Below are 14,347 nucleotides of genomic sequence, written 5' to 3' on the forward strand. Positions count from 1 at the left end.
AGTTTAAAAACTCTTTCCTCTAATCTTAGACTTTTAATTCATCAAGTGACTTTAGGTGGGTTATGCTCTGTGATACCCATGAAATGATAGTATTCATATCTAGTAAGATGTTCACATCATTGACTGAATACAAGTAATGTCTCTGGAACTGTGTTAAATATTAGGGCTGCAGTAATATGTAATCCTTCTTTCAAGTGCCTCATTGTTTTAGCAAGGAAGGCATTAGTAAACCATTAATGCAATGTAGTAACTATTATGGTAGAGGCAGTCTTAGGGAAACATGAAGGATATAAAAGAACTCAGATGAGGAAAACTGGAAGGATTAGAAGATACTTCTTGAATAAAGTCAGACCCAATCTGTCATGAAAATGAAGAGGAAGCCTTCAAAGAGCACTGTGAACTTTAGAAACTGGCATTACTTTGCCATAAATCTAACAAAAAGATGGGCAGCAGGTGGAATAGTAGGAGGAAAAACACAGCTAGCTGAATGGGTAGACAAAGCTCAGATCACAGGGGCCTTAGTTATCAGTTTTAGTTACCAATTTCTCAATGAAATAATGAATTAAGATTTTAGATGATGAAAACAATGGAAAGTCAATGTAGGAATTTGATATGCTTCAAGAGGATTTTTATGAATTCCTGAATTCCAGTAGTAGATAATCAGAAATTTACTTAATTTTCTTTCAAGGGAATTTTGTTAACTCCATACAAACTGCTTTTGCTGCTGGTGTTGGCTGGCTGATCACTTTTTGTTCCAAAGGAGGAGGTAATTTTATTTGTTATTTTGTAATGATGAAGAAACCAAGATATTTAATTTTTATTTTTTTTAATTGAGATAAAGTTGTCATATAACATAATGTACCTTCATGGTATACAACCTGTTGATACACTTACATATTGCAAAATGATTACCACCATAGCATTAGCTAACACTGCATTTCTGTCCCATAAATACCATTTCTTTTTCATGGTAAGAATATTTAAAATCTACTCTCTTAGCAGTTTTCAAGTGTATGATACAGTAATATCAGTTATTATCACCATGCTGTACATCACATTCCCAGAACCTGTTAATCTTATAACACGGAGTTTGTACCTTTTGACTAGCTGTCAGTCTTAAGTATGCTACTATAATTGATTATTCAGTACTTCAAGTTACAGTTCATATCCAGTTACAATTTTTCATTTAATGAATACTTACATTATTTGTTAATTTACACATAAGTTATAGATTACTAATTTGTTAAGATTTCATTTATTTCATTTATGATTTTGTTTGGTGGACCAGTTTTTCAACTTAATTATTCTCATTATAAATAGTACATTCAGATAACTACAGATATATTTGGCAGTTTGCAAAAATAATTAGTTGTTGACAGATGTAACCCTCCCAAAATAATAATTTTTTGGTATTATGGACTTTGTCTCATACTTAACATATCAAAAATGTATGCATGTTGCCTTATAAAATATTTGAAGATGACAATTTTCCATTTCTAGGAAACTTTTTACCAGTAAATTAGTTAGAAAATTCAGTACTCTGGGTACCAAACCACAAACTATTAAACTCTATTCAAACAATGAGATTGGTTAAAAATCAGCCCCATTATTACAGAATACCCCAATTCATTAATACATTTTCATATGTTTAATTCCAACATGGGTCTTTAACCCAGACTTTACCTATCAGCTTCATGCTACTGTATTGAGAACAAATTGCCTTCAGCTAAAATCAACTGCTCACCCCTATCCTGTAAGGCCCATCTTAGGAAGGTATTGCCTTCAAGCAAAAATAACCCTTAAATTAGGCTATCATTGAGGGATTTTGTTTCATTTTGATCTAATGCACAGATTTCTGTTCTTTCCACACATTAAGAAAACTTTAAACTTTCTGACTTTTTTTTACTTTTTACCCCAGGTAGATTGTTTTTACATATCTTTAAAAGCTCTATGGTGCTACAGTTCCCTTGCTTCTAAATATGTCTCATTGTATCCTAGCATTTTCATGAAAATGATGAAGTTATTTTAAAACTATATTGTATTTTATGAAGGAAAGCTTCCGTATTCATTCTCGGAGGCCAACATTACCCTGATACCAAAACCAGAAGATGCTACCAAAAAAAAAAACAACTATAGGCTAATATCTCTGATGAACATAGATACATAGATACAAAAATCTCTAACAATACATTAAAAATTTATTTACCATAATGAAGTGGGATTGAATTCTGGGACGCAAGGATGGTTCAACATTAGCAAATCAATCAATGTGATACTTTATATCAACAAAAGAAAATATAAAAACCATATGATCGTTTCAGTAGATGCAGAAAAAGCATTTGACAAAGTACAGCATTCATTCATGAACAAAGTAGGTTTAGAAGGAACATACCTCAACATAATAAAGGCTGTATACTAATCTACAGCTAACATGATACTCAGTGGTGACAAACTAAAAGCTTTTCTCCTAAGATCAGGGCCAAGACAAGAATGTCCACTCTCACCACTTTATTCAGTGTAGTACTGGAAGTCCTAGTACTGGAAGTCCTAGCCACAGTAGTCAGACAAGAAAAAGAAAAGGCATCTAGATCAGTAAATAGTAAATAGTAATAGTAATCAGTAAATAGTCACTATTTGCAAGTAACATGATACTCAATATAGGAAACCCTAAAGACTCCACTGAAAACTATTAGCACTGATAAATTAATTCAGTAAAGTTGCAGGGTGCAAAATCAATATACAGAAACCTGTTGCATTTCTATACCCTAATAATGAAGCAGCAGAAAGAAAAATTAAGAAAATCATCCTATTTAGAATTGCACCAAGAGTAGTGAAATACTTAAGAATAAACTTAACCAAAAAGGTAAAAGATGTGTACTATGGAACTATAGAACATGATGAAAGAAACTGAAGACAATACAAACAAATGGAAGGATACCATTCCATGCTCATGGATTGGAAGAACAAATATTGTTAAAAATCTCCATGCTATCCAAATCCAATCTGTAGATTTACTACAAACCCTATCAAAATACCAACAGCATTTTTTGCAGAAATAGAACAAGTAATCCTAAAATTTGTTTAGAGCTGCAAAAATCCCATATAGCAAAGCAACCTTGAAAAAGAACAAAACTGGAGGTATAACAATCCCAGATTGCAAGATTTCCTACAAACCTATAGTAATCAAAACAGTATGCTACTAGCACAAAAATAGACACATAGATCAAGAGAAAAGGATAGAGAGTCCAAAAATAAAGCCGTGCTTTTGTGGTTAATTAATCTACAAAAGAGGAAGAATATGTAGTGGGAAAAAAGTCCTTTCAACAAATACTGTTGGGAAAATTGGACCACTTTCTTACACCATTAACAAAAATAAAATGAAGTAAGGCCTAAAAGTAAGACCTGAAACCATAAAAATTCTAAAAGAGAGCACAGGCAGTAATTTCTCTATCAGCCACAACATTTTTCTAGACATGCCTCCTGAGGCAAGGAAAACAAAAGCAAAAGTAAACTATTGGGATTACATCAAAATAAAAACCTGCCCAGCAAAGGAAACAACAAAACTAAAAGACTAAAAGGAGAAGAAAATATTAAAGAACATATGTAGCTCAACAAACACACAAATAATCCAGTTTGCAAATGGGGAGGAGACATGAATCGACATTTCACCAAAGAAGACACACAGATGACCAACACACATGGAAGGATGATGAGTTATGTTGAGCATCTCACACCTCACACCTATCAGAATGACTAAAATCAAAAACAGGAAACAACAAGTGTGGATGAGGATGTGGTGAAAAAGGAACCATTGTGCGCTTTTTGGTGGGAATGCAAACTGATGCAGTCACTGTGGCAATATGGAGGTTCCTCAAAAAATTGAAAATAGAGCTATCATATGATCCAGTAATTCCTCTCCTGGGTAATTACCCAAAGAATATGAAAACACTAGTTGAAAAAGATACATATCTCCCTGTGTTGATTGCAGCATTAATTATAATATCCAAATTATGGAAGCAGCCCAAGCCCAAGTGTCCATCAATAGATGAATGGATAAAGAAGTGGAATTATGGTATATAATGGAATATTCAGCCTAAAAAAAAAAAAAAATGAAATCTTGTCATTGGCAACAGCATGGGTGGATTTAGAGACTATAATCCTAAGTGAAATAAGTCAGTGAAAAAAAGACAAATACCATATGATTTCACACATGGAATTTAAGAAAGAGGAAAAAAGAGACAAACCAAGAAATAGACTCTGAAGTATAGAGAACAAACTAGTGGTTACCAGAGGGGAGGTGGGTGTGGAGATGGGTGAATAAAGTAATGGAGATTAAAGAATACACTTGCCGTGAAGAGCACTGTAATGTATAGAATTGTTGAATCCCTATATTGTACACCTGAAACTAACACTGTATGTTAACTACTGGAATTAAAATTAAGTAAAAGACTGTTGTATTTTAAATTTAAAGGTTCTTTATATATTTTTATCAAATAGAGCCATTACATTTTATTTCTCCAAAATCATGAGATTACTTAGATCAAGGGGATTGTTGATAGGAGCAGAGATTTAAGAGGATCATTGTAAAGAGATTACCTTTAGCTGGAAATCCTGGGAAACTAGGGAGAGAATGGGAAAATGTGTGCACACATGTGTGCGTGTGTGTCAGCATGTATGGACATTTACCAGTGGAGTCCAGTCAGTTGCCCTAGAATCACTGTGTTAGTTTGGGGTGAAAGGCAAAATAAAGTACAGACTTAATAAAGCTAAAATTGTGTTACAATTTTTTTCCTCGCTAGATTGTTTGACTTCACAGACACAACTCAGGCTCAGTGGCATGTTGGTAAGCATCAGTTATTTTGTAAAACTGTATCACCGTATTAAAGACATTTGAGAATTGATTCTAAATATTTCTTCATAGTTCCTTAAACACTTATTTGTAAATTTTGTTTTTTGATAAATGTATTCATAGCTATAAAACTTTTCTTCCTAATTAGAATTTTGACATGTGGTGCTTTCATTGTCATTCACTTCTATTTAATCAAAGAGGTGTATATAAGTGTTTGTGTCCCTCCAAACTTTATTTCTTACTGTTTTTGCTATATTGTTATTTTGTTGTATACTTAGCTCTCATCACATTATGGTTGGGAATGTAATCTGTATGTTGTTGATACTTTAACACTGTAGGAGCTCCCTTTGCTGCCTGGAAGTTTATCAGTTAGGAAAATTGTGAAGGATCTATGTGTGCTCAAAAATATGTTTTCTATGTATGTTAGGTAGAATTTTTATATCTATTAGACCAACTTTATTAATCATGTAATTCAAATCTGGTCATTTATTATTTGAGTAAACTTTCTTAAAAAATTTTAAATTTACAGTAGAAAAGTTGGGGTTTTCTAAATAAAACTAAATTCCTTTAACTTTCTCTTTTACTTAACACGTGACCTGTTTTTTTTGTTGTTGTTGTTTCTTTCCACTATAGGATGGTCTTGTTAATGTAGGATGGATGGACTGTGCCACCCAGGACAACCTTTGTAAAAGTTTGGATATTACAACAAGTACTACTGCCTATTTTCCTCCTGGAGCCACTTTAAGTAACAAAGAGAAAAGCAGTGTTTTGGTATGAGTTACTAATTTCTTTATATATTTGTGAACACATACATTCAAACATTATACATCATTTTGTAAACAGTAACAAGGAAATGAATCCACTTATAATAAACATTTGATATTTAGAACAAGTATTTAATTTCTGGGATTCTGTTTAATGGTAAATTCTGCTATAAGGATTATTTTACAGTGGTAGAAACCATTGCACTTTACAACCCAGCAGTATGGAAAACATTCTTAGGTTCTATGAATTTTCATTGGTTTCCATTTTATATGTGTATTTTCTAATGTTAAAATATAGATCATTTGTATGTTTGACTGGGACTCGTATTTGTTTTTTTAAACCATTCTGTTAGATTCTGGTATAAACTCAGTTTGGCAATCTACTGTATAGTTCACCTCCCTAATTTTATGAATGAGGACACTGAGGTTCAAGCTAGTTATCAAGGAGCTAAGATAAATAATGGGATATTAGATAGGTCCCTAGGGAACTTCAAAAGACAATAATAAATTAAGACAAAGTGTTACTAGTTTTATTTCTGTATTTTAACTTGCTTTCTTGATGTCGACAAAGGTAACACATATTCACTACAGAAGTTCATGTGTGGGTATAGAAATGTATAGAGATAGATCAAAATTCTTCTAAAACCAAACCACCCGTAGATAAGCACCATCAAATCTTGACAAATATTCTTCCAGATCTCTACATACATATATGTGCACTTATGACTTCATGCTGACAACTTTGCACTTTTATCTGTGGCCCAGACCTCTGACCTCCACTCCAGACCTGCATACATACTCCACTGCCTATTTGACATCTCCCCTGGGATATGAACTGATTTTTTTCAAACTTAGATATCTGTACCTATACTGCTAATATCCTCCCATAAATCTGCTCTACTCACAGTTTTCTCTATCTCAGTTGATAAAAAAATCCATCCTTTATCATTCAGGTCAAATACCTTGCAGTCATTCTTAACTCTTCTTTTTCTCATATTCTATAACTTGTATCAGGAGAATCTGTGACTCTGTCATTAAAATCTTTTCTAAAATCCACTTCCACTGCTACTAGAGCATTTATCCCCTTATAGTATACACTAATATATTACCTTTGTATTTTTATTTTTCTCCCACAATACATTTTTAAGTTTGAATTTTTTTACTGTTATATCTCAACTCCCTAGAAGATTATCTGGCATGTAAGTGGACACTATATATAGTGCCTATGTATATTATATACTATATGCTAGAGATAAATAACACATAAATGGATAAACCCAACAATCCCTAAGTAACAATCCATCCACTAAATGTGACATACTTAATTAAATCAGTCCTCTCTTGATATTAAAGTTACCTACTTTTTCTTGATTTTTATAAGTAATGTAATGATCAGTGTTGTTTGTTCATCGTTGTGCTCTTTAGTTACCTGTTTAGATGAAATAGCCATGGCAATTTTAATTTCAGTTTGTTTTGCCAGATTGCCCCTATAGGAATTTCTGTTTATGTTGTGCCACAGTCCATGGGCATGCCTAGTCCCTTCATATAGGTTTTTGGCTTCAGTACTACAATCTCATATTTTAGTGAGATCTTTCTGCTTTTTGATACAAATTGCAAACTCAGATGCAATCTTAGGAGACATAAATGAGTGATACTGGAAGTGTAATAACAGAGAGTGAGAAATTTAAACAGTCCTTATCACTCCTAAAAGCATTCAGGTTTTTAGAAAAGTAAAACATATGTTGGTCTGCCTCAAACTGAATTGGGTGAGAAAAGGTATGGTCTAATATAAACATCTTGGTTATCTCTCAAAGCCAGTTCCATTTTCGCTGTTGGCAAATCCTGCCTTGTTTATTCCAGTGGCAGTGTCTTCTGCTCAGTGGTTTTGTGGAAATGTGAGATCATTTATTTGTATGCCATATGTAGTTTATGTCTTCCTTAAACATTCTCTTTCCCAGGTAAATTCCAGTTATAATACTTGACATCCATCTGAGAAGATCCATCTCTTCCCTCTATCCCAGTCAGTATATTCAGCAAACATTTATTTACCAAGCCCTTATTGTGGACAAAATTGTACTGCGTAATTGGGAAGAAAAATCGATAAAATTCACTTATTTAATAAATGCGCACACAGTATAGTGAATCATCATAGTACGGCCTCATTGTTTTGGGATGTATTATTTACAACAGCATTTTACACCATTCATATCCTAATGTTATTCTAAAACCCAGTATACTATCAAAGATAATCTTGTGGTTATCTGCCATTTAAAAGTACCCAGTATTTTGTTTGCATTCCATCGATAATGAAAAAAATTTCAGTCTGTAATAAACTGGTTTATTGTGCAGTGACTGTAATATACTGGAGTTATATTAAATTGTTAAAACTGTCTCCCCAAACACATATTGGCAAAAGAATCCCCAAAAAACATATAACTTTGTATTAGATATTAAAAAAAAAACTCTTGAGTGCTGTAATTAGGTTATTTTGAAGCAGTGAGTTACTGTCCCAACTGATTTAGTATATTCTGTAATTGAGTTCTGTAATTGAGAAAATGTTCACCACATTACACATTTTAAAAGTGTACATGTATGTTTTTCAAAAAAAAAGGTACATGTACATTTTATAGGGGACATGTTCTGTATATAATAACTTTAAGAGGGAGGAAGGGAGAAAGGAAGAAATTCAGAGGTTAGACGGTATCCTTTGTAAGTGCAACTACCAAGTTTTACTCTATGACAAACAGGTTTATAATGAGGTTCTGGTGGATTCATCAGTGTTTTTAGAAAATCTTTCTAATAAATGTGACTTGTGCCAGTGACCTGTATAGTATTATGGCATGCAGTACTTGGGGCTTTTTAAAGCCCTTTGGTAATAGAAGATATTTCATATGCTAAAGATTTAAGAAAAAAGAACAAAAACAAGTTTTAAGAATAGAAACTTAGGAAAAATAGTTTTCTACTCTTATGTTATTTATACCCATTGTTTCTCTCCATATGATTATTCTCATATTGGGCACAGTTAAGCTCTGAATATGGAAGTTCCTATAAGTTTTTAATGGAGTTCCAGGTCTTTCAAGTAATACTTGAATGATCAGGCGTAGGTGGTTCATAATTAAACTGTTTTGTCAACCCCCAAATACATTTTCCTGATGACCATTACTTTATTTTTTGTTGTTAGCAGCTGCTTCCTTGAGAATTACATGAGCAGCTAGAGTGGGAAAAATGTACTAAGGATAAAATATGGACAGAAATAAAGGAAATTTGTTAGAAAGGAGGTGTGCCTTTTTCACTTGTTTATGTTTTAAACCTTTAAGATAAGGTCTTTATCAGGATGTTTAATTCTGCCAAACCTCTAGGTGGTTAGGATTTTAGACTTTATTTCTGAAAACCTCTATAATAAATATATTTATTATATTAATATATAATAATATGTATAATATATGTATATAACAGATGATATAATTATGTTTATTTTTATTGTTTATTAATAAATATAAGTATGTGTGTTAATATTTATATATTCATAACCACTATGAATAGATAATAATGAATAAATATTTAAAATTCTAATTTTCCTGTTATAAGTTCTTAATTCCTATTAGTTATTAGTTGAGGTATGCAGTGTCTTGAGTCATCAGATAGTCAGTGTTTTAATTAATAATTCTTTAAAACGTTTGTAAAGCATTGGCATTCTGGAAAACATGATGGGCATTAAAGTTAATCTGAACATAGTAACAGTTTTTTCCCCATTAATTCAGAGGTTACTCCAGATTATTGTGAAGATTATTATAGAATGCACACCACAAAAGAAAATTCCAGATAATGGAATTTTAATTTTACATTAATATTTTTAAGAAACAGCCGAGTTACACAATTTTTATTAATTCCCAAAATATGATGTACATTTTAAAAAACACAACCTTTAGAATAAATAGCTCAAAAACTATTTTTAACTTTTGTGATTTTTTTTTATCTTAAGAATTATATGGAAAAAAGACACTAAAATAAATGGATGTTGATTTAAAAGATTACAATATGATTCTCTTATTTTAGTTCCTTAATTCATTGGATGCTAAAGAAATATATTTGGAAATAATGCATAATCTTCCAGATTTTGAACTACTTTCGGCAAACACACTAGAGGTAATATTTCTGTTAATGGTAATAAATGGTAGTAAATGTTGGTAACATTTCAAGTCTTAACATTTTAAAATCAGCATTTGTTTTATTCATCATTAGAAAGTAGCAGTTTCAAAGGATTGCATATATAAACATAACCTATATGTATATATTAGTTATTCTAGGTTAAACTCTAATTGCTGGAGTTGCAACTTCAGGGTGGGTCTGGAGTTCGGGACAACATAGTAAGTCCTGAATGGGGGCCTCAGCAGGAGTGTCAGAAAAGCTAAGATTTTGATCACAAAGTAACTTTGGATCTGATTTAGAATTTTATGTTCTTGCTTACAGAACTGTTTATATTGTTCACTGAGAACTAAGAAGCAGCTTTAGAAAGACTGAGTTTGTAGTAAAATCATTTTTTTTTCTACTCAGTGATCCCAGAGCTAAGTCTGTATCCCTACCAAACTCTGCCAAACCTGAAAAAGCTTACTTCCCTACCCCCAACTTTTTAGCTATATATCATTAAAACTATATGTAATTTTTGGCACAGCTATCTGCTTTTAGATTTTATAACTTAGTGATTTTTAGCCTTTAATGTGGGATTGACTTACATAACATTCCAAAGAAATACAAAATATAAGCGTGAATAGGGCTGAATTTTAGACAGTATTTTGAAGTAATGGGTATGGTAGCTAAAATTTAAATCAAAGAAATAAAGAATAGGACCATTAGAATTTCTTGATTCTGACATTATTTTATCACTTTTTTTTTCCTTTTTATCACTTCAAAGGATCGGTTGGCTCATCATCGGTGGCTCATATTTTTTAATTTTGGAAAACATGAAAATTCAAATGATCCTGAATTGAAGAAACTAAAAACTCTACTTAAAAATGAACATATTCAAGTAAGAAAAAAGCATTCTGCCTAGCCTTATGCAAGTGTGTTTTCTTATTAATTTAATATATGAAATTATATTTTAAGTAACATAAAAATGCTTATTTGAATCTAGGTTTAGAAAGCCCTAAGTGCTTTTGTTCTTCTGCTGTGATTTTGTTTTTCTATTAAGAATCTACAGTGATGTCTGAAAACAGTTAATTTCTCTTTAGTAGCTAGCATGTGATATATCTGTATCAGACAATTTTTTGGAATGCATACCATAGAAGAATATCTTTCCCTTTTTAAAATTCTTATTGGTTTATGTAAGTAATTTGTACTCATAGTTTAAAAATTAGGATATATAAATAAGCTCGAAAATGAATTAAAATATTTACTATTTTTACTGCTGTTAATAGCCCTACTATAAATTTACTGTGTAACTTTTCAGACTTTTTCTGCATATGCTTTAGTATGTGGGCATAGGTATGTGTGTTTATATCATGCATATTGTAACAGCCAGTGTAATAGACATACCTGTAACTTTATTTATGAGCTTTTTTAATGAAAATGGATTGAGTATAGGGGCACCTGGGTGGTGCAGTCGGTTAAGTCTCCAACTCTTGGTTTCGGCTCAGGTCTTGATCTCAGGGTCATATGATGGAGCCCCACGTTTGGCTCTGCACTTAGTGTAGAGTCTATTTGAGTTGCTCTTGTCCTTTCCCTTTGCCTCTCCCCCACCACTCTTGCTTTTTCTGTCTCTCTTCCTCTAAAATAAATCTTTAAAAGCAAAAACAAAGAAAACCCCCCAAAATGGATTCACTGTACAGTAGTCCCTCTTTTCTGCAGGGGATACAGTCTAAGGCCCACAGTGGATGCCTGAAACCACAGATAGTACCAAACACTATATGTACTTATTTTTTTCCCTATGCATACATATCCCTAAGAGAGTTTAATTCATGAATTAGGCACAGTGAAAGATTAACAATAACAATAAAATGGACAATTGTAATAATATACTATAATAAAAGTTATGTATTAGTGTCTTATTATACTATACTGTACTCACCCTTGTGAATTGATAACAAGATGGTAAAATGTCTACATGATGAGATGAAGTAAGGTGAATGACGCAGGTATTGTGACATGTTAAGCTACTACTGACCTGAAAATGCCTGAGAAAGAGAATCATACTTCTGGACTATAGTTTGACCAATGGGAACCAAAATTATGGAAAGTGAAACCACTGATAAGAGGGGACCTGCTGTGTTCTCTTGTAGAATTTTCCATTTGACAATATCATTTATTTTTTTATATGCTGGTGTGTATGTATGTGTATATGTGAATATGTATATATATGTGTCTTTGTGTATATGTATATGTACATATATGTATACAAAGTACTGCCTGATCTTTAGAGATGATAAATATATACATCTTTAGAGATGATAAATATATTAAGTACATTATTAAACATATGATACAAATATCATCCTAGGGATATCATCCTCCCTAAAGTCTAGGTAGTATTTCACTATATGGTTACACCATAATTGTTTAACAAATCCTCCTTTACTAACATTGTTTCCATTATTTTTTATATCAAAAACACATACTGTAAAAATGCAGTATGGAGAATGTTTTTAACCAAGATTATATATTTTTTTAAATTGTCCTCATTACCAATGTCCTCCAGAATGTTTGTATCATTTTATATTCTTACCACATGTTGGTAACCATTTCTCCATACCTGTGCCAACCATGGTATTAACATTTTTTAATCACCATTCTGATAAGCCACAGTGATATGTTAATAATATTCATTTTCATTTATTTGGTTCCTAGTGGGGTTGAAAAAGTTTTTTGTGATTATTAACAAATTACCATTTTTTTCTATTTTCTGTCTTTGGCCCATTTTCTTTCTTCTCATAGGATGTTTATCTTTTCTTTCTTAGTGGATCCTCTGAAATACTCAAATATTTTTTTCTTGGTTTATCATTTCCCTCTTAGTATTCTTTATGCTGTTTTTCTTTACAGTGAATGAAATTGAAACTTTGCTTTATTATTTCTGCTTCTAGATCTGAAAGAGTTTTCTCTCTCCCCCACTTCAAATTACATAAATATCCTTTATATTTTTAGAAGAGTGGATTTCTTAAACTTTTTTTTAAAGATTGTATTTATTTATTTGAAAGAGAGCACAGCAGGGGGAGCAGCAGGCAGAGGGAGGAGGAGATGCAGGCCCCCTATGGAGGAGGGAACCCCATGCAAGCTCTGTCTCAAGACCTCAGAATCATGACCTGAGCCAAAGGCAGACGCCTAACCGACGGAGCCACCCAGGCACCCGAAAAAGTGGATTTCTTAAACAACTTCCTATTTTCTGGAAAATTTTCTCTCAGGTTTTTGAACTCTCTAAGGCGTTTTTTTTTTCCCCTTAACGAAATTGTGTTTCAGTGTTAATGTAAATTATTTATTTCCATCTTTTATTTTTATGGCCAGTTAATTTCTGTTTAGAAACTATTATTAGAGCAATGTCATTCCTTTATGAATATATTAAAAATGAATGCATGTGATTTTGTCTTCATCAAATTAAACTTCCACTTCAGGTTGGCAAGTTTGACTGTTCCTCTGCACCAGACATCTGTAGTAATCTGTATGTGTTTCAGCCATGTCTAGCAGTATTTAAAGGACAAGGAACCAGGGAATACGAAATTCATCATGGTAAGAAGGGAAAAAAATGATAAAAATTTATATTAGTTTTCAAATAGTAATTTTTTAATTATACTTTTTATTTTGTTTTTTAGTTATTTATTTGACATGTAGTTGACACACAGTTACATTAGTTTCAGGTGTACGGCAGTGATTCTACAACTCTGTATGTTGTGCTATACTCATTACAGGTGTAGTTACCTTTGGTCACCATATGATGCTATTAACAGTACCATTGACTATATTCCTATGCTGTACCTTTCATCTCCATGACTTACTCATTCCATAGCTGGAAGCCTGTAACTCCCATGCCATTTCACCCATTTTGCCCATCCTGCCATTGCTCTCCCCTCAAGTAACCACCAGTTCTCTGTATTTACTTGAAGATTCTCTCCCTTGGCCCCTTCCCCCACTTGCTCAGTGCACAGGCACTTTCTCTCTCTTTGAAATAAATAAATCTGAAAAAAAAAAAAAGATAACTCTGTCATTCTGCCTCTCACTCCCCAGTTCACACACACGTTCTCTATCCCTGTATATAAACTTAAAAAAAAGAAAAAAAAAGTTGTATCATTTGAAAATATCTTTTCCCATTCAGTAGGTTGCCTTTTCTTTTTGTTGTTTCCTTTACTGTGCAAAAGTTTTTTATTTTGGTGTAGTCCTGACAGTTTATTTTTGCTTTTATTTCCCATGTCTGAGGAGACAGTTATAGAAAAATTGTAACTAAGGCCAATGTCAGGGAGTACTGCCTAAGTTTTCTTATAGGACTTCTTTGGTTTCAGGCTTCGCATTTAGGTCTTTGTTCCCTTTTGAGTTTTATTTTTGTGTATGTTGTAAGAAAGTGGTTGAATTTCATTCTTTTGCATATAGCTGATCAGTTTGCCTAGCAACATTTACTGAGGACGCTCTCTTTTCCCCATTGTATAATCTTGTCTCTTTTGTCAAAGATAACTGACCATGTAAGCATGGGTTTATTTTGGGGGTCTCTATTCTGTCCCATTGACCTAAGTGTCTGTCTTTGTGCCAGTGCATACTG

The 14,347-nt window shown here is 32.5% G+C and overlaps 1 protein-coding gene across 4 annotated transcripts in view; it reads left to right on the plus strand.

The window, feature by feature from the left end:
* The window catches only part of LOC111155222 (DnaJ heat shock protein family (Hsp40) member C10), a 51,697-nt gene that overhangs the window by 17,993 nt on the left and 19,357 nt on the right, over positions 1-14,347 (plus strand). For all 4 annotated transcript variants that reach the window (XM_022515437.1, XM_022515547.1, XM_022515504.1 and 1 more), the window contains 6 exons: positions 689-766; positions 4,800-4,843; positions 5,483-5,620; positions 9,670-9,759; positions 10,526-10,639; positions 13,212-13,326. In XM_022515437.1, the coding sequence (XP_022371145.1) occupies positions 689-766; positions 4,800-4,843; positions 5,483-5,620; positions 9,670-9,759; positions 10,526-10,639; positions 13,212-13,326 (579 nt within the window). The remainder of the gene's footprint in view (positions 1-688; positions 767-4,799; positions 4,844-5,482; positions 5,621-9,669; positions 9,760-10,525; positions 10,640-13,211; positions 13,327-14,347) is intronic.

The sequence above is a fragment of the Enhydra lutris genome, unplaced genomic scaffold, assembly GCF_002288905.1.
Source record: "Enhydra lutris kenyoni isolate GAN:26980312 unplaced genomic scaffold, ASM228890v2 scaffoldscaffold1, whole genome shotgun sequence".
Classification (NCBI taxonomy): Eukaryota; Metazoa; Chordata; class Mammalia; order Carnivora; family Mustelidae; genus Enhydra; species Enhydra lutris.